The following is a 25535-nucleotide window of genomic DNA, read 5'->3' as shown; positions in this document are numbered from 1 at the left end:
AGTGCCCACCTCGTTACATCAGCCGTAGCATTTTCTTGATCTCACTGTCCTCATTGATGCGTCGCTGCAGACTTGCCAGTCGACTGCGTTCTGCCTTGTCAGCCTCAGCAGATCGAAGTTGCCGCACTGCCTCCATGTCCCTCTTCTCCTGGCGATTTCTCACAAACCAAAAGCTCTTGGCATCTCGCCGCCGCTCAAGCGCTTCTGCTTCACGCACCTTCACGGCAGCAGTAAGACGCTGCTGTTCCTGCTCTTCTGCTTTCAGACTGCTCGCAACGGCGGCTCGAGCTGCGCGACGCATTAACGCTCCCGACTGAGCCACGAAATTCGTCTCAAACTCCCTCGTCAACTTTCGACGGCGTGAAGTGTTCCGTTGCTGCTCCAATTCTCCACGCGTATGTATCTGTTCCAGTTCACGCTCGAAGCGCATCCGCTGCAACTTGACGTCGATGTCCAGCTTGATACTCGCGACTACGGTCGCCTTCTCACGCTGCAGCATGCGTCGATCGACAATAAGCGCTTCCATTGCGCGTTCGCCTTCCTCTCGCAGATCACGGACGTGATGGTCTCGAGTCTGCTGCTCTTGGTACTGCTTGTCCTCTATGCACGCGTAGCAAGCCTTTCCCAGTCTGTTTACCAGCTTTTGGTGCCGACTGCTTCCCGACGGTGTACATGGTGACGCAGGTCGCGACGGAGCCTGCGGTTGAGTAGGAATAGTTGAAACTTGGACTTGGATTCGATCGCTCGGATGTCGTTCAGCGTCTTGGGGTAAAGTCGACTCGACTACATGCAGTGGCACTGCAGACGTGTTCTTGGGTGGAGACTCGGGTTGTGGAGGCCTTGGAAACACTCGAGGTGGTCCACGGGTCTCCACGTCTGGAGGGCGGACAGGCTCGATAGTCTGAGGTTCTCTTGGGGGAATTTGTTGGACGTGAAACGTGGGAGACGCCCTTGCTGTTGCTAAGACAGACTTAGAAGCTCCGCGTGCTGCAACAGCGGCACGCAGCTTCTCCAGCTTCCGTTCGGTGTTTATCCACCACCGGGATGGGAATTCATCTTGTAGCCAGACTCGAGACTCGTCGAGGACAGACTCAACCTCCTCTTGAGTCGCGGCCTGGCTCAGAGCCCACTGGTGGTGGCGAAACGCAGCGCCAAAAAGCGCCTCCAGCGAGAACATCCTCGCGTACGTCTTCGTAATGGGGTCGAACGTCTTGCAGAGCAACACCAGCGCACGCTTCCGAGCCTCATCGATGGATTCAAACGTCAACCGCACAAAAGACGTAGCATCGATCCCCTGCTGCGCCGGCTCGAGCTGCCAATTCCGCGTCGACTTGTGCGCCGAAAGCCGATGTACTAGTTCCATCACGCGCGTAGCCGAATTCACCACGCGCTGGCACATCGGAAACTCGCGGAACGGGTTCATTTGAGCGAACATCTCCGCCACCGGTGGCTGTGTGATGCCCAACATGAGTTCACGCTCCATAAGCGTCGGTTCAACCTGCACGCCGTCGACAAGCAATAACGCTGCAGCATCTTCGAACCGTGAGGTCATGCTCTCCTGCACAGGGTCAGGGGTGCCAGGCATCCACACCGGGAAATACGCACTGCAGCGTTGATTTGACCATAGTTCGATCTTGGACGAGCTTACGTGGCTAGAAGTCCCTGTAGGTATCTGCTGGTGCTGGTGCTGAGGGAGGAGAATCGACCGTTCTTCTCGACTGGCGTTGTAGAGTAAAAGCTGCCCCGGAGTGAGCGTAAGCTCCACGTGAGCTCCTGATACAATTCGACAGTGAAGACGATGTTCGTGGCACCGATGCCTCGAAATGATCGCCTGCACTGCTGGCCAGGATTCAGCCAGCGTCTGATACACACTAGCCTCCATGAACAGCGTCCGAGAATTAATGCTCGCCCCAACCAGCATGCACGCGCGGAGCACGTCGAGTCGACGGCGCAGACCAATACGGAACCTCCACCACCGCTGAATGCACACAAGAGCACGCGCGATCGTAATCTCAAGCGCGTTTCGTCTCGAATGGCAGAACGAAGCGCGCCACGCCGACTGGATCAGCAACGCTGCGTCGGCGCGTTTCGCCTCTTCGTACGGCAACGCGAAGGCCTTCGCCGGTCCCACAGAGCACATGGCGACTGCGCGTTCAAGACTTGCCACGATGTGCAGGTACATGTCGATAGTCCAAGGGATAAACACCTTCATTTTCCTGTAACCACACGCATGTTCCGAGGATTCCGAGGTCAATTTCTTGCGTTCCCATCGAGTTGGCGCATGCCCTCGCGCTCGGACTTTCGTTTTTGCCATCGAAAAGTGGGTTTTGCTCGCAAGCTGTTCGCGTCGCCGCTGTTGTTGCTTCACACACGCGCTGAGAATTTTCCGGTTGCAAATCACCAGTCGCTGCCGAACCTGGCGCGCGACTTGACCGAGGTGCACCAAAACAGCGCGAGATTGTAGCTTCATCATCGACTGGAGCCTCGTAGGGCTTTGACCCTCCTTCGCCTCGCTGTTGGCAATCGCTTGTCGGTGCTGCGCTTGAATGGAAACGATGCGCTCCAAATCTTGCTGCAAGAACTGCTTCTCAGTGACGAGTAACCGGTTTTCAAGCACGTTGTCACTTGGGAAAGCTCGGATTAAGGCTGGCCAACCTGGTGGAGTTGCACGGTATGGCTGCTGCTCGGTTTGTGGCGATCCATCCAGTGTCGACTGTGCATCTTGGGTCATACGTAGCAGCTTGTACCCTTCGTCCTCTTCTCGCTGGAAGTGCTGCCCTCGAGACTCAGGCGTGGGAGGTCGATCGCTCGGGTCTGTAGCTACCCGCACGACGTTGGAGTTCGGATTTGGTCCACGCAAGACGCTGATTCCAGAATGGGCACAACGCTCCCGTAGGAGTTCGAGACGATCGTCACGAGACAGCGTCATCAGATACGGATCACGCCGAGCAACGCGTGTTGCAAGGGTTAGCAGCTCCTGCTCGAACTCCGGCGTGTAGTAGATCCAGATCTCCTGTTGATCACGAAGAAGCTGGCGAGTACGGCGCGCGTGACGCTGATACACCATTTGGCACCAGAACCTAATCTTCTTGATGGCCACGGCGCGTTTTCGAGCTTGAAACTGCGTGCGCCACCGACGAACCATCGGCAACATCTTCTCAAACGTCCGACGCGCTAGAGGGGACAACAGTCCGTGGCCAGCAGCAACGGACGCCATTAGTAGTCTGGACTCGCCATTCGCTGCCACCAGGTCGCAGATCTGACGCTTGATGCGCTGGCGTAACAGGAAGCCGCGGATGTGCTTCTGAACGTGGATCACGAGTTCACGCACATTGCGGAAGCGCGGGAAATTCGCACGCCGCGATAGATACCCTCTTACGAGCTTCTGCGCACGAACGCTTGGGCTGTTGTCGGCAAAGATGCTTGCTACGGCTGCCTCCGTCTCCCCAGCGTAGACAAGAGCTGCATCGTCGGTCTCGAACTCGAGGGGCATGTGGAGATGAGAGATGCTTAATCGCGGAGCCAGCGCGCTGAAACGAGCGTTTGGACGAGCATGCTGAATCACCTCTTGGTCCGTAGTCACGAAGTTGTCCAGAGCCTTCAGGAAGGGCAGCTTGTTGACCACGAAGCTGCGCGCGTTCTTCAGCGTCATGAGGGGGTTATTGGCCAACGTAAGCCACGTCAACGACCCCGCACACCCTTCTAGCCCTAGCACATCTGTCCACGTTCTTAAGGCGTTTTGAGCTAGAAAGCACAGACTCAGACAACGGAATTTCGTCCAGAAATCCAAGCCCGGCAGCGTTGCGATCTCGTTCTGAGTTGCGTTTAAGACGCGCAGAGTCCGAGCCATACCCGCGATCGGCTCGAGATCTCTCAACGCGTTCTGCTGCACGTTCAGCACGACGACGAAATCAAACCCGCCCGACGTGAACAGGCTCAGGTCCAGCATGCCTTCGCTCACGCGCTGCACGACTCGAAGCTGCCATTCCCAAGCATCGTCTCCGTCGTCATCATCGTCGTCGCCGTCGTCTTCTGCACCCGCTTCGACCTCTTGATTCGTCTCATCCTCACCCCACGGCGATACGTCACCATTCTCTCGAGCCGCTTCCCCCATACTCGCTTCAGCAGATACTTCGGTTTGTTCATCTTCCTCGGCTAGTGCGCCTTCGTCCGCTTCGATCTCGGCTGCCTCAATTTCGCCCTCCTCTGTTATCTGGTTCTCTTCCTCGGTCTCGTCTAGCTGGGCAGGAACCTCTGTCTCCTCTTCATCGGCCTTGATCGCTTCGTCTAAAGGCTCTTCTAGCAGTGAAGACATGAACGACTGCGAGCAACGAACGATATCTTGGAACAGGGATCGCTTCACACGCCAACAAGACCGGCGCAACAAAGTTAGAATCTCGCGAAACGGTCCGTCGCCGCAGCAATACACGGCAACTTGATGATACATCGCCCTCCTCAGGGTTGTTCACAATAAGTTGCATTTGTTGAGCTTCTGTCAACTCGTCTCGCTCACGATCTGCACGAGTTTGTCTCCGCCGTCGCACGCACAACAACGGGCTACTTTCTACAGTCTGCCTGGCGTTTAAACACAGGCATTCATACTTAATGGGCTTCCGACGCCCCTTCATACCGACCTGGGCGGGGTGCGTCATGTTGACGCGCTTTGCTTGGTTGCAGTGGCTGCTGACGCAGAGGCAGCGGATCGAGTCGATGATAATACTTTACCCGCTTCACCTGCAGCATCCTGTGGCTTTTTCACCTTTTTGGCCGAGCGAGCCGCAGGGGCTTTGTCTTTCCGTGTGTACGCCTTCCGCTTACGCGGTGCTTGCTTCTTCGCAGCTCCACCCGCAGCATTCACACCGGAAGTAGCTGATGAAGGGGAAAGGCCGACCATCGCTTCATCCAGAGCCTTTATTGCGGAGGCCTCTGCAGCTTCTTGAGACTGTGGTTCAGCCTCATCCTTGACCTTGCTCTTAGCTCCGCCACCACCTAGCAGCTTCACGTACGTATCCAATGGCTCGGCGGTCTTGGAATACGTCAACGGGAGCTTGGAGTACTCGTTCATCAACACCTTCAGTCGTGACAACTGCTGCGTCTTGTTCGCAGTTTTCGTCATGCATTTGTGAGCCCGCGACACCCAAGCGTCCACTCGACCGATCAAGCTGCGCAGCGGTGATAAAATCTTCTTGTCATCCCAGAGCCCGTGCTCTGTGGAGTACGCAATAGCGTCGCTGATTTCACCGCGCGACGGCCGCTCTTGCAACAGCGACACCACCACTTGACTCCATGATACCGAGCGAAGCAGCCGAGCAAACATGTCCACGCCGGGGAATAATTTGTCGATGCTTGTAGCCACTGGCGTCGTTGATGGATCAGTACTATCGGCCGGAGCAGGTTGATCCATTTGAGCGAGCACAGCCGCGTACTCCCGAGGCAGAAAAGCCGAGAAGTCGACGTTATTGCGCGACAACAGCGCCGTCCTATTCAGCAGCGATACAGCCTGTTGCACCCACGTTTGCGCGAAGGGAAGCATACGATGTCGAGCATGGAATACGTCAGAGAGTTCACGAAGCGCTTGCTGAGCATTCGCCAGTCGTTCTCGACTCAGACGCAACGAGCTCTGAAGCTCGACCACTTGCTTGCTCGCCTCCACGTGTTCGCTCTTCATCTTCGTCAGCTGCTGCTCCACGCCCCCGGCGACTACCAGAGCCGCCAAGCGTTCCGTGCTGCCCATCAGTGTGGCAGCCATCGGATTCAGTAGTGGCGGCGTCGGGAGTTTCGGAGGAACCGGCGTCGATGATGGTACGGTAGGCTTTGTCGCTGCTGGTGTTGGCTGTTGACTGACCACGGGGGTACTTACCGTAGCCGGTGTTGTCGATGAGGACGTGGTTGTAGACGAGCTGGTAGTCTGAGAAGAGCTGGTGGGTGGAACAGATTCACCTGAATCCTTGGCTTCCTTGATGTTGTTTGCGGTGGCCACACTACCAGAATCCACCGGTTTGGTAGCGGGCTCCTCCTTAGCCGGGACAGTCTTGGACAAGCTGGTGATGGCATGCACAGGCGGGATCAGGATGTTTGGGTACTGCTGACGATTAAACACTGCCGCGTTGATGCCTGCTGAGGTTACACTCGTCGCAGCCGCAAGGAGGAGAGCATTAGCCCCTACTGCAGCAGCGGGGGCTGCTACACTCGTGCTAGCCTTTGCTGCAGGCGTACTGACCACGGTAGACGTTGATGTCGCTGCTGGCACAGCTGACGAAGGCTGACCTGTGGGTTGTTGGGTTGTTGGCGCGACAGGCTTGCTCGGTGCTTGTTGTTTAGCATTTCCAGCGAGAGGGTTAAGGGCCAAACATGCCTTAGCGCGTTCGATGTCGTCAATCCGCGCCCGAAGCTGGTTCATCTGGTTGTTGCAGCTAAAAAGCAGCATTTCAGTACGCTCGACAGTCTTCTCCTCGCGCTTTACCTTACGCAAGGCACTAGCCTGGTTTTTCTCGAAGGCCTTCGCGTACTCTTGCATGTCCCACAAATTTCCCTGTTGACCGGCAACTTTTGCCTGTTCCAACATGGCTTCAAGCTCTTGCAAAATTGTACACGACGGACAGGTATAGTGCTCCACCTTCTCCGCCTTTTCCTTGGACATGCCGATGCAGCTGTCGTGGAACCAGTCATCACAGTAATCGCACCCAATCATCAGTCCGTCAAAAGGTTGCCGGCAGATGCAGTAGCGTTCTGTGGCTGACTTCAGTACATCCCGATGCATATCGAGGTCGATCACCAACCGAGCGCACTCATACTCGTTAAGCAATGCGAGCAAGTTTGCCACCCGCGCCTGGCCGTTCTCGATCCCGGACGCCAAAACACGGTTCTCCCAGTCACTCGCAATCTCCAGGTGTTCTTTCAAGAAGTCGAACACTGGCATGTCGATCGCGATATCCTCGCCTTCCTCAACTAGGGAGCGCGCTGCGCTCATGCTCATTCGCCCCACTCCCTTTGTCATCAATGCCCTCAAGCGTTTCTTGAGCTTGGAGAGCCAAAGTCTCGCCTTCTTGGCCTCTTCCATGACAATTTTAAATGCTCCCTGCTCCAATAGCAGTCCACTTCCGTTATCCAAGAGAGCTTGAAGCTCAGTAACGTGAGCATGCTTGTCGGCCACACACTTGTGAACGCGCTCTGTCCACTCGAGCACCACCTTTTCGTGGTTCTTCAAATACGGCAGGGGCCACAGCATCCGCTCTAACGTCTCGAGCGTTCTTGGCTTGACAACGTCGAGTGCCTTGACTGCCTCGAGATCCTCAGCAAGCTTGTCTCCCTTGGCAACCAGATCTTGGAGGGGGAGGATTTCATCATAGAAAAGTGATCGAGAGCCTTGCAGCCACTCCAATAACGATATGATGAGTTGCAAAGCATGCTGCTCCGGGGCTTCCACGCTGAGTACGTCACTTTCCTTTTGCGCGTGCAAAAGTTGCTGTTTCCAACCATCCAAAGCTCGTACAGACTCGTCGGTGATGTTTTCCGTGATATCGCCGTCATCCCCCGCCAGTACGAGCTCCTCGACTGTCTGTCGAGCTTCAGCCTCTTTCAACTCTAGGCTATTGACGGCAGTGAAGCTTTCTTCTGCCATCGTCAACACCGGCTCCAGTAAATCTCGTCCATTCTTCGCAATCCAGGACGACTTCGAGTCCTCGAAGCTTGCATCGTCCTCCTCGCCCTTGGCAGTCGACTTTTGCATGCAGCCGCTTTCAATTCTAACGTGGGTCATTATGGAATCAGCGTGCACCTCGAGCACTTGCACCTTCACGGTCGTGAGGCCATTGGTGTCTGCAAGCTTCGGCACAGTCGATACCTGTCCATTTTCGGTGCTGTTGACTTTGCCATTAGACGGAACGACCTCTGGCTTCGGGGTCTCCTGTTTTGTGGTCACCGCAGCCTCTGCAGTGTCGTTTGATCCCTCCGCATCAACCTCCATAGGACTGGGGCCATTCTCCTCCTCCTTTTTAATGGTCTCCTGCGTTTCGTCAGAAGGCACTGAGGAGATATCCATGTCGGTGCTTTGGTTGCCTTCTTTCTCCGTTTCGGTGGCGGCCACATCTCCAATGTGGAGCTTCTTTTTGGCCTTCTGAAGCTTCCCATATACCAGCAAATCGAACGATTGAAGACGCTCAACCACGTTTGCTATGGATACACTCACATCACCATGGATAACTTCCTGAGCCTTGGCGCGCCATGTGGTAAGATCACTGAGCTCCTTCGAGAGGATGCGCAGCTCTTCCTTGAACAGAAAGTACAGCTTCTTCGACTCATCAAGCAGTTCATGTAGCTGCTCCATGGTAAATGACTCGTTGGCTTGACGCTTTTTCCTCGATTGCCTCGGAGGAATGCAGTCGCGAACACGTGCCGCCCAGGCCTTCTCACCTTCCACGATGCCGGCGAGAGTAAGCCCTTCCTCGAATGTAAACGGGAATGCATCTATCCTCTCAAGAAGCGACGACGCCTGGGCCAGATCACCAAGCTCTCGAGGCATCGAATCAATCTCCATCCCAGCGGTATCATTATCCGTTCCTGACCAGCAACCAATACCCATCAAAATAGCGCTGGCCTCAGCTTGCGCTTCGATACCCTTCAAAAGCAGCTCGTTCAGAGGTGTAGTGTATGATGCCACATCGATTGTAAGTGCCTGCGACTTTTCAATTAGTTTGCTGATCGCATCCGTTGACTTCTTCTGCGCTCTATCCACATTCGCCGACGAAGTTGATGACCTGTGTGAAGAAGGAACGTACGACGGCAACGACGCAAACAGTTTATCGAACGCCGCAACACCAAGGTTGTCGCGCAGCTCATTGATCCACTTGCGAGATTGGTCCATCGCGGCATGAATATCGCGTTCCACCTGCGGTTTCCAGCGTGACTGTTTTTTCGGGTGAATTCGTTCACGAATCGATTTCGCTTGTGTGATCAGTTCCTCCATTTCTTCGATGGGCTTGCGAGAGGCTAGCTTCTCCGCAGCAGTTGTGCACCACTCACGCGCAGCAATCTCGGCTTCCAAAAATTTCTGCTCGTCCATCACCACGGGAATGTCTTTCGCCTCGTCCAAAAGCTCCTTCAAATGCTCAAGCGTTACGTCAGCACCACCATCTATCGCCTCCTTCACCTTAACGGCCCACACGTCAGCACACTCGAGTAGATCTTGCATCTCAAACATCTCGGTACTATTTTCACAGGGTGCGTCATCTACAAGCGCGCGAATAGCCTCCAGATCCATTTTCTTTGTGTCTCCTCCACCCGCTCGGCGCGTTGCGCGACGGTTAGGCATGCACTTGCGCGCCTTGGCTAGCCACGTCTGTGCATTCAGCATTTTGTTCTGGAACTGCTCCACCTCCTGCTCGAAATTTACCGGCACCAGCTCGATCTTTGCAAGCACGTCCCGCATCACGGGCAAGCTCACCTTGTCCTCTCCAAGCATTTTATCGATAGTAGCCTTGAGGTCCTTGGCTTCATCCACAGTAGCCCGAAACCTGTCTTCTTCCGGAAACTCAAGTTGCGGTGCCATGACTGCTTCAAACAGTCCGTTCAGTTCGTCCAACTCCACCTTCCTGTTCTGGTGGCGCTTGCTGCTATGCTCCAGCGCCTCCTTCAGCTGCGTCAACGCTAAGTCAAATGTTCGCAACCTCGAGACGAGCGCCTCCTTTTCCGGCAACTCAACCTGCATGTCTTCGGCTTGGTGCAGCAGCTTTAGTAGCCGCGCGCGGTCCACCTTACTCTTGCTGGCCTCTTCACACTGCTCTCTCCACTTTAAAATACGCGTCACAAGTCTCTTCAGCACTCCAGCTTCCGTAGCATGAATCGTATCAGCGTTCTGCTCCGTCTTGTCATGCAGCTCACACATTTGCTTCAGCACCTTCTCGTCGATGGTCGTGCGCCGCATGCAGCGGTAGAAAGCCAGGAGCCACTTCTTGGCCTCCTCCGCTGCTGTGCTCTTGGTCGTGGACGGCGGCGCGGCCCCCGCCGCCCTCGGCAGCTCGATGCTGTGCCGGGCATACAGCGAGCACGCCGCGTCCGTCGGGTTGTAGTCGAAGCGGTGCAGGTGCTGCAGCGCCAGCGTCTCCACCTGCTCCTGCGTGTCGAACGTTGCGCCGTCCCTCAGCGAGCGCGCCAGCTTCAGATACTTGTCCAGCTCCACGCCCAGCTCTGCAATCAGATAACAACATTAAAATATATTAATTACAATAAAATTCTTTAAGATAAATAATAAAAAAAACTGAGTGTATCCACGCGCGCACCTTCCGCGCGGTCGGGGCGGTATCTGGGCCGCGGCTGCTGCAGCGCCTGCTGCTTGAAGAGCAGCTCGGCCGCGTCCGCCGGGGCCGCCAGCAGCTCCGGGATGGCCGCCTGGTACCTCTTGCCCACGCGCGAGTGCAGCGCCGCGAACTGCGGCGAGGCAGCGGGCACGGCCGCGCTACCGCCGCTTCTGCTGCTGCTGCTGCTGCTGCTGCGCTCCCTGCGCGCGTCCGGCGCGTCCTCCGAGGCGCCGCCGCGTCGAGTCATGGCCAGCGAGCTCGGGCCTCCGCGCGCGAAATGGCAAATGACCCCGCAATGGCGGCGCGCAAGTGTGATTGGCGGAAAAGGGGAAATCCGCCTATTGGTTGGAAAAACGTATCCAATTTAGTCCGACACAGATACTACATTTTGTGATTTGGGCCTCTTCCGATCCTTTTTGTTGGGTACGCTGGTCATTTTGTGATCCGCACGCCGGAAGAACCCCAAGCCCAGCGCCATGCTCGCCGTGAAGCTCCTGGCGCGTCAGACGCGGCCGCAGGGGGCCGCTCTCACTGCTGCGGCGCGCGCCGCCAGCCCGTTCGTGCAGCCGTCGGCCTCGCGGCTGCTGCACAGCTCGCGCCCCGCCCTCATGGCGCAGCCCTTCGACGACAGCGGCATGCCTCGGCTGCAGGACACGCCCACCAACATCGTACGGCTCTGGTCTTCTCTTAGCTAGTTACCCGCACTTCTTATTTGTGACTTGATACTTAACATGACAATAATTTTGTGTCGGACTATTTTCTGCAGGGCGTGCTGATCGTGCCGCAGCAGCGCGCGTGGGTCGTGGAGCGCTTCGGCAAGTTCCACGACGTGCTGACGCCCGGGCTGCACTTCCTGATCCCGCTGGTGGACCGCATCGCGTACGTGCACTCGCTCAAGGAGGAGGCCATCAAGATCCCGGGCCAGACGGCCATCACGCGCGACAACGTGACCATCAGCATCGACGGCGTGCTCTACGTCAAGATCATCGACCCGTACAACGCCAGCTACGGCGTCGAGGACCCGCTCTACGCCGTCACGCAGCTGGCGCAGACCACCATGCGCTCCGAGCTGGGCAAGATCACGCTGGACAAGACCTTCGAGGAGCGCGAGTCGCTCAACCTGAGCATCGTGGAGGCTATCAACCAGGCCTCCGAGGCCTGGGGCATCAAGTGCCTGCGCTACGAGATCCGCGATATCGCCCCGCCCCGCAGCGTCAAGGCCGCCATGGACATGCAGGCTGAGGCCGAGCGCCGGAAGCGCGCCGAGATCCTCGACTCGGAGGGTGAGCGCCAGGCGTACATCAACGTGGCTGAAGGTAAGAAGCGCGCGGCCGTGCTGGAGGCGGAGGGTGCTGCTGCTGCCATCATGGCCAAGGCCAACGCGTCCGCGGAGGCTATCCAGCGGCTCTCGACGGCTATTCAGGAGACGGGCGGACGCGACGCGGTGGCACTCCAGGTGGCGGAGAAGTACGTGGACGCGTTCGGCAACATCGCCAAGGAGGGCACGACCGTGCTGCTGCCGGCCAACACCAACGACCCGTCGAGCATGGTGGCCTCGGCGCTCTCGATTTTCGGAAACATCCAGAAGCAGAACACCAAGGAGGCAGCTCGGATCGCCGCCAAGACTGGCGATATCGCTGAGGGCGAACTCGGAGAGTACACTTTGGACAGCTTCGACTCGGACACGACCAAGAACTAACCAGACAATTCAGTATATGGGGAGTCTGGTCCGTCGTGAGCACGCAGACTGGTAGCTGACGGCGCGAGTTGGCTTGCGGGTCAGCTTGTCTATGAAATACAGCAAACCCATGAAAACAAACGGTGCGTGGCTTCATTATTCGGTTTGTTGGCCTGGAGCAATCGGCTGTAGCCTATTGGGCATGATCTGCTAGCACCATGGGCTATTATTTTGCCTTACCACTACAGCACTATTTCGGTCGCTTGTCAATGTGTGCTCGTGTGGTGAGTTCTGATTCTGGTGTTGTGATCCCGTTGAGCAACTTCATTTTTAAAAGTGATCAAGGCTGCCCCGATGACTTCGCTGGCCCCAGAGTCGACTACGCTACACGGCTCAGCTTCAGCCCCGCTCATCTTCCCACCGTGCGCCTCGTTTGAAAAGCCGTACGACTTGGACATCGTCAAGAAAATTGTCGAGCGTGAGGGGTGTCTCGAAGCCTTGCAGCAGCTTCTAGAGGCGGCGAAAAAGCCCCAACAACCTCGGATCTCCGGGATATCGAAGGCGCCGATCGTTTTCCAGAGCGTTATTGACCAGCTACGCTCCGTGAGTGTGCAGATCGTCGAGGACATTGATCGATGGCAGCAACAGCAGAAAGCGAAAGCCCAAGCTACGAACTTCAAATGGCGAAGCGTGAACTATTTGCTCAAGATGACAGCCGACACGGACTTCCTCGCATCCTTCAGAGGCGTGGCCCTCCTCGAGTCGCTCCAGGTGCTTCGGTTGACGCAGAACCCATTTCTAGCTCTGATGCACTTGGATCACCCAGCGCTTCGGGACGAAGACCCTGAGCCCGCGGTTCAGTTGTTCGGCAACTGGGTCGGCGATGTCAGCATGCGGCGCGTGTTTCCTGCGTCCAGGATTCTACTTCGTGAACGGGAGGCAGATGCACGACGTCGTCAGATTCGACTGAAGCTGGCGGCTGAAAATGGCGAGGAGGAAGATGAAAGCGGCTCGGTCGCTGCTATTGCTCCGCTTGAACGACAGCAGCAACCAACTCCCGCAACACGATCGAAAGTCGGGTTTGTCGGTCAAGATAGAGCATGCGATGGTGCAGCTTCAACCAACCCTCGAGAAGTGGCCATGCGTGAGGATATTGCTCTAAGCCGTGAGCTCATTACCCAGGCTGAACATGAATTAGGCGCAATGCGTGATGAGCTTGCCGGTCTTCAAGCCCGTCTGGAAGATGCAATTCTCCCGGACAAGCGCCGACGACTGCAAATCCGGATCGGCAGTCTCGTGAACGATCTCAGGTTTCGTTCGGGGGACGTGTATCAGCGCAAGAACGAGTTCAAACGAAAGGAAGCCATCTATCGTGCAATTAAAGACCGTCGAGGATCGAGTGGTGAGAATCGGGGACTTGCACGGGCTCAGCCAAAACGAGCATGTGCGGCTGAGCCAATGCTGCGTGAACGCAAAGACACTCCTTACTCGTCGCTCTTCGAGACAGCTCTGCTGGAGGACGAGCAGGCCCGGAACGACCTTGTGCTACGCGTGAATACTTCCTTGTCCAAAGCGCGAGTCGACGAGCACAAACGCAGTATGGGAGTAGTGATGCCAAGTCGACGAGTGCAGAAACCACTCGAAGAGCTTCAGAACCAACAGCTCAACGCCACCGACGGAGATGTGGAGCAGTGGGGGGTTCGCGACGTGCAGAACTTCTTAGACTCGCTGGGACTCGACAACGGCAGCTACGGCGCCAACTTTCGCGCTCAAGGTATCGACGGGGCATTGTTAGTTCAGGCTACCGACCAGGACCTGGAGGAGCTGGGAGTAACTATTCGACTTCACCGTGTGCGAATCTTGGCCGAGTGCAGAATGCGGCGGGATATTGTTGCGACTGGGAAGCTGTAGCGAGTAACTACACCTTTTACGGGCCTACATGAGGGTAATCCTCACCAAAGTGAGCAGCTTTTAAGGGCGACCGTTTTGGCAAATCGGGTGGTCCGAGATCCGATATATCGGGCCCGATTTGCTGGAGGGCTCCGATTTAGCAGGAGGGTCTGAGGGAAGCAAATTATATCTGGCCCGATTTGCGTCTGGGGGCTGCGAGTTGCGAAGCAGGGGCCAGAAATACCGCTTTTCGCCGGCAAAAGGGACCGCCGCGAAAACATGCCTGGGGCCCTCTCAGGCGTGGCACGGAGTTGTAGCGACCGTAGATGATCACACAGGTGATTTAGCTGGCCATAGTGCTATGAAGTGGCTATATACAGTGTACTATTGTCCCCAATGTCTTGCAGTTCTAATGCGTCATGAGAGGTGGGGGGGAGGTATGGCCAACTTGGAATGCCTCCCCTCTGAGCCTCATGCTACTAACTCAGGTCAGATATAGCTAAATTGGACTAACCGATCATGTAGGAGCTCCATTTTATATAAATCGGACTCCGAGATAACACGTCAAATCGGGCGGCAAAATAGTTGAAAACACAATACAATCAAAGCTGTTTAATCCTCATCAGGAATGGTACTATGTACCAGCGCGTACCGATCCAACTATTTTTTAAGTTTTTTTAAATGTTATACTCGCCGTTCACCATGTCCTCCATGCGGATGGTGGCGTTGACGAACGTCGAGGCGTGGAGTTCCATGCTTTGCACCATACATAGCCTGGGTGATGCGTGGCATACACACGTGAACAGCACGCTCGAGAAGTTGCATGCTCGCTTCGGTCTTGGCGATGCGAGGGGCCGTGGTGGTAGACTTCAAGTGAGGATTAGACAGCTTTGATTGTAAAGTTCAGAGTGGTACTGCCTAAATTGGGGACCTCGCCCTTGCCCAAATTAAAAGCTGCTCACTTTGGTTGAGGATTACCTCATGTAGGCCGGTGAAAGGTGTAATATTATGTATTCTCTGTCGATAAAGGCATATTCTGTCGTTCCTCCAAGCACACCGTTGCACGTTGATACCAACGTAGGCGCTAAACTAAGCCTTCTGTTCAATACGGAACGACAAATTAAAAAAAAATGTAACGGATGCATACATTAGCTTCTGCACCCTATCTTGCGCAAGTGTCCGGCACGAGCACGGTGGTTCTTAGTTTTTCTTTCCATAGGAAGCGGCGTATTTGACGAGCGTTTCGAGTTTCGGATCCCAGTTCGCGTTTTGCTTAAGGCTTTTCAACCCGATGGCCTTGGCGTATTGCTTGGAGTTCATGCCCCTTTTAAGCATCCACCAAAGTTTGAGCTCCTTCAATTTACTACCGAGCCCTCTTTCCTCACTCTCTTCCTTGTCACTCAGCGGGTCGTGGGACCTCAGAGATCGTTGGGCAACAATGTTGGCTTGAGCAGCAGCGAGCAAACGTTCAGAAGCCTAAGTGTCGACCGAGGCAACATTGGGGAGTGTTGCATGCTCCGATTCAATAGCAGAGACGCCATTGCTGCTGGTGATGAGAGCGACCAAGAGGGTGACGATGTAGTGCAGACGCATGGCCGGTTGGCCGGGTCTTAGGATGACTTGAGTGCTTGGGAGCAGAAAGGAAAGTCGGCAGCAAAGGATGCTTTACCTGCGTCAAAATAAATACGGTGCTTTGGGTGCCCTGCTTGACAGTAAAATTCATGCTGACTTTGCCCCATCACACGATAAGAGAAGGCAAGGCTTTGTGGGCGCCGACGGGCGGTGGAATTGATGATGACTTCTCGACTTTACAGTAGCAAACAGCGTTGTTTAATTAATCAGTGTACTGTAGAAGTACTGGTACCATCGGTTCCATGTCTCGCTTTTTGTTTGAATCGCTTATGGAAATTACCCGCTATACAAAGATATGAGTTGAGGCGAGCAAGTAAGCGTCTGTAGCAAGCAGTTGTAACTAAGCTGATGTCACTTCGAAGGGCAGCTGCATGCTACTAGTACATGTACTTGAATACCGAGTGTTTGCAGGGGCCATTTTGTCGTTCTAGGTCGAATTGAAATAACAATAAAGTATATTATTCATACATGCAACGCTAGGAACTATCGCGCGATCAATGATGACAACATTGCTCGTCATTCTGAACAGCCATTTCCGTGGCAATATAATGCATGTGGAGTTGCATTCTATAGCAATTGTAGAATCGCGCGATCAATGCTGACCCGCAACACGGTTGGTGTAGCGTTGGAGACAAACTAGATCGTCTTCGACTTAACTGGGAACACCTATCGTGCAAGGGTGCCTCTATTTTGCCTTAATACTCTGGTAGAACTATTCGTCACTTGTGAACCCGTCCTCATGAGTAAGTTTTAATTATGCATTGTGATCCATTAACTTACAGTATTCGAGGCTTCATCTGATGGCTTTGAATTGACTTCGCTTCGCGGCTAACTTGTTGTCCATACCCTGCATCGGGTTTAGAAAGGCGTACGACTTAGACAATGTGTTCTATGTTTTTTATCCTGGTCACCAGCTCAACTAATTTTCAGGATAGCAGTAAGATCAGCGATAGATAACTTGGTGTTGTCTCCAGCCACCCTCATACCCATGCGGATGGCATACTCCAAGGCATACTTCTCCACGATTTGCGTTCTTGGATTTTCAGAGGGATACCGTGCGTCGGTTCCAACATGCTCGGGATGGTGCTTGGGTGCATCTTTTTGATTCTCCACGAGCCGAATTGCACCATCTGCAACCTCTCGCCGAGTTTCGCAAACTCTGGTTTCGTCTTGAGAGATTGGAACAGTTTCGCCACCTCTGCTTCCGACTTTGATGACTGCAGCAACTTCACGAAGATTTCGCCATCATCCCATCGATATCCATTCTTCCTGGTCCGATACATCTGCACGTACTTGAGCCACTGCAGCACCCTTGTAACGGGCCAGGTGTGTGCTCGTCACTAGCTTACACATAGCGGTGAGGAAGCTTAGTTTAGACTCGGATTTAATGAGACCAAGCAGTCAGTCTTGGGAAAAATCAAATCTGTTTTATGTAAGGACCAGGGCGGCTACCCCTGGCCTCACGTGAGCCACTCAAATGCAGGTCAACGCCTGATTGGCTGAAATGGCGTCTGGCTCCCCCAATTCAGCCAATCATGATGACCGTCAGTATACGCTAGCCGTGTACTGACTTAACTACTTTATGTACTGTCAATCTACCTACTTATTTAATATTTTACACTTATAATTCCAGAAGCCCCTCCGAACCCACGCAGGCGCTATTTCAGTGCATGCTCGCGGACTTCCACTCTCTGTACGTCCTCCGCGGTGCTATTCGATACCCGTCGGACCGCGGGACCCGCGCGAGGGCCCGTGACAACGTCTACTACGACCTTAACAGAAACTTCTATCTAAATGCAAAGGGGAAGTTTGCGTTCGATCACTAAACCAAGCTACCGACATACTTCCCAACTACCCACAAAAATATTTCCCTGCCTGTGTTAATTAAGACCAGTGCCGCGGGACTACCACTACATAGCCACATCTTCAGGTCGCGCTACGCTTGTCTTGGCTGCCTCTGCAACATAAGGACCGTCGTATGAATACTATGAAGAAGGTCTTCAATGCCATTCGGATCGTCAAGATGATAGGAACGCTTCAGCGTTGAACTGTTCTTTGGGATCAGTATAGACTCGCCACTGGCGAAGCCGAGCTAATGTGGGCCACATAAATTTGTACTAGCATAAAGTATTACCCAAAGTATCAATACAATCTGTATTAATACTGATATTTGTTTTCTATACGAAAGTATTGTATAACCGATATTTATAATATTTATAGTAGGGCCAGTAATACTAATACCATGATTTGGTCGATTATCCTAACCTCTGATTTCATCACCCCCCCCCTCTCAAAGTTGCGCTTACGCAACGTCCGAGGCGGCGGAGGGACGGCGCTCGTGCTACCGAGCGACACAGGACGGCGCAGGCGCAGCAAACTTACACACATCAAGACATTTCGTCGGCGCGCACGCCGAAGCAACGCGCAGTGCCCCAAGTGGCTGCCGACATCCACGGACACCCGAAGGGACGGCGGTCGTGGCAACGACGCAGCATGGGAAGCGACACCAACGCTTGACGACAAGCGCAACTGTGATGCGCACAGAGCGGAGACCCGGTGATTGTCGAGACACAGGATGGCGATCAGCGTGGCGTGGCTCTTCGCGACGACCCTTCGAAGTGACTCCCGACGAAGAGTCGCGTAACCGTCGACTCGAACCGACGTGGCAGTGAGACCAGGTTGGACAGCTTCGACACCGGCGATCATCGGTGGAGCGGCGTAGTGGGCAAGCGCTCACCGTGCTGAGCTGTGACGCGTGGGTTCGATCCCCACGCGAATCCTTCTTGCCACTTGCCATGCGCAGTCGCTCCAAGCTTGATCAGGTCGCGCGCGTCGTCGTGGGGCTCGAAGTCCAGCTAGCGCAGTGGTCGAACGCTGCGTCACCAAGGCAGAGGTCACCGGTTCGAGTCCGGCGGTCGTCGTCGGGTTTTCTTCTTAGTCTTCGCGGTGAACGCCACCTCGAGCTTGCGGTGGGGGTCCACTTTCATCATCACGCTCACTTAAGGCTTCAGCTTCCGCGGGGAGCTCCGTGGTCTCTTCAGCAGCAGCGACCTTCGCCTCATAGTCACGAACAACATCGGGGACATCCCGAAGAAGAGCTGCACGCGTCTCCCACGTGTCCTCGTCAGGTGGAAACCCAAGCCAGCGTACTCGGTAACGTCGCGAGGCTGGGATCGCACGAGGAGATCGGACTGGATTGCGCCCACGCCCGTTTGCACGATATGGGCCTCGTGGTGAAAGATGCGGCCCACAATCCATCGCGCTTCACCCGCCGAGTCGACAGTCGGAGGAGGACCAACCCGACGGTACAGGCTTGGGTGATGGGTGTTGGCGTCGCGAGTAGCCTCGGGTACATTACCCGCCAGTGAATCCTGGTGATCAGAGGTCGGAATATCGGCAGGATGATATCGCTTGAGGCGCCCGACGTAGAAAGTCGGATGAAGACGCAGCGACGACGGGATGTCCAGTGTGTACGCGTCGCCGAGGACCTTGATCACCTTGAACGGGCCGATGAAGCACGGCGCGAGCTTGTTGGCACCGAGGTTGGTCACGGCGGAGGAGCGGATGCCTTCGGTAGACAGTAACACACGGTCACCCGTGCGAAATGAAGTCTTGTTCTTTCGTCCACCCTTGTCTGCATTCTCCTTCTGCCGGTCCACTGCGGCTTGCAGTGCGTCTTGCACGAAACGTGTGATTGCTTGACGCTGCTGCACAAACTCGGAAACCGCCAAGCGATCCGTGGGACTCGCCGAGGACTTCGGTGCATAGTTGGCGGTAGTAGCTGGTTGCTGCATCGTCACCGGAGCGCCAGCGGGGTCGATCTGAGTTCGCTCTGTCCAGTTTGCGAGCGGTGTCACCACACGATGCGGTGCGGCAAGGGCCTTCTTCATTTGGGATCGTGTCACTGCATTTGCGCTTGATTCGGTCACTGGGAAGCGTGGCGACGGCTCCGCCGGCGTCTCGGTCGGCGGTGAGTCTTCCGCGGTAGCTCCTCCCCCACCAAGCGTAGAGGCACGAGCCTCCGTGGGTTGGCCTACGGCAAGCATGGCGGGTACGCGCGGGTGGCGAGCGGAGTTCACGAAGAACGGAGTCATGCCCGTCGACGAGTGCTCGGCGTTGTTCAGAGCGAACTCGGACAGGGGCAGGAAAGCGCTCCAGCTCGGGAACGACGTAGCGTAGCTGCGGAGCACTTCTTCGACGACGCGGTTGACGCGTTCGGTTTGTCCATCCGCCTCCGGGTGAGTCGCGGTGGACATCGCCAGCTTCGTTCCAAGCAACTTGAACAGCTCCGTCCAAAACGCGGACGTGAACCTCGGATCCCGATCCGAGACGATGGAATCGGGCAGACCATGAAGGCGGAAGACGGCGTCGACGAAGTGGGGTGCGGACTCTTCAGCAGTAACCGTGGCAGCCACGGGAACGAGATGCACCATCTTGCTGAACCTGTCGACGAAAACGAGGACCCCCGTGCGCCCGTTCGAGTCGGCTGGAAGACCGAAGACGAAGTCCATCGAGACGGAGCGCCAGGCTTCCGTGGGGACCGGAAGGGGACGCAGCGGAGCCCGTGACGACGGCGAGGGTTTTACTCGCTGGCAGATCTCGCAAGTGTGCACCCACTTGTACAAGTGGGGCCAGAAGAAGTCTCGCGCCACCGCCGCGAAGGTCTTTTCGCGTCCTAAGTGACCCCCGATCGGAGCATCGTGGTACTCATGGATGATTCGGGCGCGAAGGTCTTCGTCATTCGGCACCACCACTCTCGGAGCATCGAACTGGTCGATGGTGTACATCAGCAGGAAGCCATCAAGCCGATATCGCTCGACGTGGCTGCGGGTCGAGCGCGACAGAGCCTTTAATGTCGCCTCGCTTGGAGAGCGGAGGTGGGCCAGGATGCTGGCGTACTGCGCGTCACGCTCGTACGCTGCGGCGATCTCGTCCCGAAGCGGCATCTTGGGGGCGACGCTCGTCAGGTTCAACCCCGACGTCACACACGTCGCACACGCGTCTTCATCATCTTCTTCAGCTGCCTGGCGCTCGAGGCCTTCACGTGGGTCGTAGTCTGGACGCCGAGATAGCGCGTCGGCGAGGATATTGTTCTTGCCAGGCTAGTAGTGCACCACGAAGTTGTACTTGGAGAAGCAAGACAGCCAGCGGGCCATGCGCTGGGACTGATGCGAGGATTTCATCGCAGTCCGCAGCGATGCATGGTCGGTGTAGACCGCAAACGTCTGCTCTCCGAGCAGGTAGACCCTGAACTTGACCAATGCGTAGCGCATGGCGAGGAGCTCCTTGTCGTGCATTGGGTAGTTCCTCTCCGCCGGCTTGAGCTGGCGGGACTGGTAGCTGATCACCCGCTCACGACCCTCGCCGTCGAACTGCATCAGGGCACACCCGATGGCAAAGTCGCTCGCGTCACAGACGACGTGGAATGGCTTCGAATCGTCCGCGAGCATCAAAACAGGGGCAGATGACAGACTCCTCTTCACCGAGTCAAATGCGGCTTGGTGCTCTTCTCGCCACGACCACGTGGTGTTCTTCCTCAGCAGCGACGACAGTGGCTGGCTTAACTTCGCGTAGTCCTTGGTGTACTTGTGCAAGTAGTTCGCCATGCCCAGCCACTGACGAAGCTCAGTGGGACTCGTGGGGGTCGGCCAAGAGCAGATTGACTCAACCCTTCTCGGGGTCGGCGCGGACTCCGTCCTTGCTCGCGTAGCAGCCCAACACCGGTATCTCCGGTGCACAAAACACGCACTTCTTCAAGTTGGCGTAGAGCTTGTTCTCCCTCATCACCTGGAAGACTTGCCGCAGGTGCTTCAGGTGGACTTCGACAGCGCTGAGGTCACCTTCGGCGCGACTGTGCACGAAGATATCATCGAAGTAGCTCGGTGCGAAGTCACGGAGCGGGTGCAGCACATGGGAGACCATGCGGTTCAACGTGGCCGGCGCGTTCTTCAGACCTTGGGGCATCACCAGCCACTCCCAGAGTATGCCGCTCGGAGTGCTTACCGCTGTGAAAGGTATGTCACACCCTCGCATGAGTATCTGGTAGAACCCATCGGTCAGATCGATGGCGCTGTAGATCACGCTTCCCGCCATAGAGTCCAGCACCATGTCCTTGCGCGGGATTGGCGTCTGCGCGGGGATGGTGGCATCGTTCAACTTGTTGAACGCGTGAACAATGCGCCACCCGCCCGTTGCCTTCTTGACGCAAAAGGTCGGGCTGGAGTGTGGCGAGATGCTTTCGCGCACGTGACCTGCCCGGCGGCGGCTCTCGAAGAAGTCGTCGATGGCCTTCACCTGGTCACGTGGAAGTGGCCACTGCTGCGTCACGCAGTACTTCGTCCCAGGCGCGAGGTCGATCTCGTGGCGCACGCCTCGTTCCACCGGGAGCTCAGCGGGGATCTTGTCGGGGAAGATGTCCGCGTACTCGCGGGCAGTTTCGTACACGGGGCTACCGGACTCACGCAGAGCTTCCCAGGACTGCGTCGCGAAGCGATCCTCGCGCTCTGACTTGGGCTCGGCGTGCTTGGGCCTCGACGGCGCATCCTCGACCTTGACCGCGTGCAGCGTATCCACCGGGACCGCCTCGGTGATCAGTCACACTTGCTCGATCTCGCCTGCCTTCAGGTCTCGCAGGAAGTTCTTCCAGGAGAGTCCTGGGAGACGCGTGATTGTGTTGGCATCGCGAGGCGGACTCGCGACTTCGATGAAGCGCGATCGTCGTGGAGCGCCCTCCGCGTACTCGAGAGCGCACACCGACTCCTTCGGTGGGTTCTCAGTCGCTGATGGTTCTCGACGGGGCTTCAGGCGGCGTCGCTTGGCCTTCTTTCGCTTCGAGCGGGTGCTCGAAGAAGACGCATCGCTCTCGCTCGACGATGATTCAACTTCCTCTAGGTGTGAGAGCCCACGCTCAATCACACCGGCGGTACGCGGCTGCACCACGCTCTCAGCCGCGACATCCTTGTGCAGGCGCGACTCATGCTCGACCGCCTGCTCAACTTGTGCCGGGAACCCACGCTCGACCGACGTCTCATTGTGCGACGGGAACCCACGCTCAACCGTCAACATCTTGCTCGACGGGAACCCATGCTCGACCGTCGACTCGCTGCTCAACGGGAACCCATGCTCGACCGCCGACCTGTAGCTTGACGGGAACCCATGCTCGACCGTCAACTTGTTCTCATTGTGTGGGAGCGCACCTCGCTCGACCACGCGTCCGTCATTGCGACCACGCAATGTCATCCGTCATTCAACAGCACGGCACAGGCCATGCAGAGAGGGTCATTGCTCGCTCTGTGCACAACTTGTGCCGTGGCTGTCTTCTCCACGACGGTAACGTGAGGCCAGTATCTTGGAGCCATCAAGAGGTGCGTGAACACTTCACGTACGCCGAAGCTGCGTCGACGCTTGACCGACCGAGCCAGCCAGTCAATCTCTGGCTGATACCGTGCAAGCCACGGGATACCCAGAATGCAGTCGAATGCGTAATTCATCTCAATCACCAGGAAGTCATCCTTGCTGCGGAAGCCGTCGAACGTGTACGGCAGCGACACCTCGCGCCGAGCGACGCGATGGGCCTTGCCATCCGCAAGCTTGACCTCCACCTCGCCCGGACCCTTCCGGACGCGAACGCTCGCAGGGAGCACCGACAGACACGACGCGCGAAAGAAGTTGTTCGTCGCTGCTGAGTCAAGGAGTGCGCGCAGTGGCCGTCGGGCACCGGCGACATGGAGGCTGACGATGATCAGCCTCGAGTCGCCACTCCTAGTGGTGGTATTAAAACGTGCATAGAGCACAAGAAGGCTAGAAGGCCGGGTTGCCACCGGAGGGCCCGGACCTTCGTTCCAACCAGTAGGGCGCCCCGCACCTACTGACCCCGACCGTTTTTTGGTTGAGCGGCCGGGCTGGCGTCGGTATCGACGAGCGCGAGAACAGGAGCTGGCGCGCGGCACTCTGCTGTGCGATGTCCGATCTTCCGGCAGCGGATGCAGGTCAGAGGACGAGCGCTCCGACCTCCTCCCCCACCATAAGCCGAGCGCCGTCGATCACCCGACGCCTCAATCGCGTCGATCTCCATGGGCTCGGGCGCGGACACCCGAGAAACTTCGGGCATAGCGCGCGCGTACGATACCGCAACCACGTAGTCCTCGCGGAGCGCGAAGGCGAATGCCTCCTCGAGCGAGGAGGGTTCGGCTCTCGTGAGACAGTACCGCGTCATGCTTTCGCGCATCCCGAACACAAAGACATGCACCTGATGTGCCTTGTCAATGGGGTGGATGACAATGCACGACGCAAGGTGTCGTGTCTTCTGGACGTAGTCGCGCATGGACATCTGGCCTTGCTTGAGGGCAAAGAACTCCGCGCGAACGCGCGACTCGTCTTGGGTCGGCTATAACGCGAGCTGGAGGTCACCCTGGAGTGCCTCCAGAGTAGGAAACGAGTGCTGGTCGACGACGAGCTTGCCGAGGGCCCACTTCTTCGCCTTCCCGGACAGCCGGGAGAGTAGGAAGTTGACCTAGACCGCCGGCGCTTCGATCATGCGCGAGGCGATAGCGATGTCGATCTCACGGAACCAGCGGTTCAGTGGAAGCCGATCGTCGCCCACGCCAGAGTAGGTGGCCGTCTCCGGTTTGACGACGTCGTTCCTGGAGGAGCGCGAGGGAGTTGTGACCCGCCGATTCGCGTCGGCGAGCTCGCGTTCCATGAATTCTTGGGCAACTTGGCGCTGTTGTTCTGGTATCGCTGAGCTCAACAGCAAAGTGACAACAGTCTCTCCGGACACCACCTCGAGGCGACGGAGAGCTTCCCACTCAATGCGCGTGAGCTGGGGGAAGGCACCGTACTCCAGGGTTGCCCCTGAAGGTCCGGACGTCAGGACTTGGCTCATCTTGGTCTTGGTCGTTGGAAGGACTACTAAGTGCTACCAGGTTTAACGGGCCAGGTGTGTGCCCGTCACTAGCTTACACATAGCGGTGAGGAAGCTTAGTTTAGACTCGGATTTAATGAGACCAAGCAGTCAGTCTTGGGAAAAATCAAATCTGTTTTATGTAAGGACCAGGACGGCTACCCCTGGTCTCACGTGAGCCACTCAAATGCAGGTCAACGCCTGATTGGCTGAAATGGGGTCTGGCTCCCCCAATTCAGCCAATCATGATAACCGTCAGTATACACTAGCCGTGTACTGACTTAACTACTTTATGTACTGTCAATCTACCTACTTATTTAAATGGGGCCCATTACAACCCTCGGGTTGTCGTCAAGCTTCACCCCAGCTTGTCTTAGACGTAAGATTTTGAAAACCTTCATCGGGTCCGTCCGACCACTTAGCCACAGCTTGTTCGCAAGGTTTTCGGCAGAAGGACCGGCCTTCAACAAGAAGCCCGCGACTTTCGAAAGTCCAGAAACATCACATCTCTCTTCGTCCGTCGAATCGCTGGCTCTTAAAGCTCTTGTCGTGTAATCCACATTTTTACCAGCAGCGAATACTAGCTGATCAGCCGTGACTGGATTGGATTGCTCGGCGCGCACCATTGCCAAAGCTTAAGCACGCAAGACAAGCGTTACGACTGCCAGCCATAGCAGCACAACGTGCAAACTCAACTTCATTGACTGGTGAAGCGTAGGTGTTTGAAGGCTTGCGGTCAAATTGAGAAGTGAGCGCAGTGCAGGGGGGGGGGGGAAGCGAGTGTTGTGCATCACTTGCTAGGCAAACGAAGTGGTGGATAGTTAACCCTATGCCCCCCCTAAAATCGGACTTCTTCGGTTCGCTCGTTCGGTTTTGCTCTCGTTTGGTTGGACGTCCCGAATGGAGTTGTTTGATTTGCCAGCCATCTGGGACTTTGCGAGCAAAATGCTATCGCTTCTGTCCGGATTTCTGTTGATATCAAAACCTCTCGGATTTTCAAATCTCTCTTATTTTACCCCAAAACACTACAGTACCTACGGTAATTAGTCTGACCTGATGGGAGGGTTAGGGTATCTATGTTACACGCTATTTGACGAAAAACTATCATTTTCAACGAATTCTTCTCAATGAGAAACGT

The 25535-nt window shown here is 56.0% G+C and overlaps 7 protein-coding genes and 1 pseudogene across 8 annotated transcripts; 3 read left to right on the top strand and 5 right to left on the bottom strand.

The window, feature by feature from the left end:
• Positions 1–13: 13 nt before the first annotated feature.
• Positions 14–4315, bottom strand: PHYSODRAFT_468098 (hypothetical protein; the record flags this gene model as incomplete). Its single annotated transcript, XM_009518787.1, has 1 exon — positions 14–4315. The coding sequence occupies one exon, from the start codon at positions 4313–4315 to the stop codon at positions 14–16; it is 4302 nt and encodes a 1433-aa protein (XP_009517082.1).
• Positions 4316–4648: 333 nt separating this feature from the next.
• Positions 4649–7759, bottom strand: PHYSODRAFT_471105 (hypothetical protein; the record flags this gene model as incomplete). Its single annotated transcript, XM_009518786.1, has 5 exons — positions 4649–4828; positions 4892–4932; positions 4990–5812; positions 6296–7231; positions 7319–7759. The coding sequence occupies 5 exons, from the start codon at positions 7757–7759 to the stop codon at positions 4649–4651; spliced, it is 2421 nt and encodes an 806-aa protein (XP_009517081.1).
• Positions 7760–8038: 279 nt separating this feature from the next.
• Positions 8039–10542, bottom strand: PHYSODRAFT_466535 (hypothetical protein; the record flags this gene model as incomplete). Its single annotated transcript, XM_009518785.1, has 2 exons — positions 8039–10185; positions 10278–10542. Coding segments are annotated over 2 exons (2412 nt in total), but the record flags the coding sequence as incomplete, so codon positions are not given.
• Positions 10543–10771: 229 nt separating this feature from the next.
• On the top strand, positions 10772–12111 carry PHYSODRAFT_344101 (hypothetical protein; the record flags this gene model as incomplete). Its single annotated transcript, XM_009518784.1, has 2 exons — positions 10772–10963; positions 11062–12111. 2 exons carry the CDS (start codon positions 10772–10774, stop codon positions 11992–11994), a joined length of 1125 nt encoding a protein of 374 aa, XP_009517079.1. The 3' UTR covers positions 11995–12111.
• Positions 12112–12327: 216 nt separating this feature from the next.
• PHYSODRAFT_472228 (hypothetical protein) lies at positions 12328–13884 on the top strand (the record flags this gene model as incomplete). The annotated part of the gene is made up of 3 exons (XM_009518783.1): positions 12328–13372; positions 13451–13591; positions 13655–13884. The coding sequence occupies 3 exons, from the start codon at positions 12328–12330 to the stop codon at positions 13882–13884; spliced, it is 1416 nt and encodes a 471-aa protein (XP_009517078.1).
• Positions 13885–15063: 1179 nt separating this feature from the next.
• On the bottom strand, positions 15064–15586 carry PHYSODRAFT_294793 (hypothetical protein; the record flags this gene model as incomplete). Its single annotated transcript, XM_009518782.1, has 2 exons — positions 15064–15339; positions 15533–15586. The coding sequence occupies 2 exons, from the start codon at positions 15584–15586 to the stop codon at positions 15064–15066; spliced, it is 330 nt and encodes a 109-aa protein (XP_009517077.1).
• A 2758-nt stretch (positions 15587–18344) lies between these two features.
• PHYSODRAFT_t177 lies at positions 18345–18416 on the top strand (annotated as a pseudogene). Its single transcript has one exon. The product of its transcript is annotated as a tRNA-OTHER (tRNA).
• Positions 18417–24714: 6298 nt separating this feature from the next.
• On the bottom strand, positions 24715–25023 carry PHYSODRAFT_284511 (hypothetical protein; the record flags this gene model as incomplete). The annotated part of the gene is made up of 1 exon (XM_009518781.1): positions 24715–25023. One exon carries the CDS (start codon positions 25021–25023, stop codon positions 24715–24717), a length of 309 nt encoding a protein of 102 aa, XP_009517076.1.
• Between the last annotated feature and the right edge of the window lie 512 nt (positions 25024–25535).

The sequence above is a fragment of the Phytophthora sojae genome, assembly GCF_000149755.1.
Source record: "Phytophthora sojae unplaced genomic scaffold PHYSOscaffold_1, whole genome shotgun sequence".
In the NCBI taxonomy this organism is placed as follows: Eukaryota; Oomycota; class Peronosporomycetes; order Peronosporales; family Peronosporaceae; genus Phytophthora; species Phytophthora sojae.
Note: the sequence above shows the minus strand (reverse complement) of the source record. Positions and strands in the feature narration are given on the sequence as shown.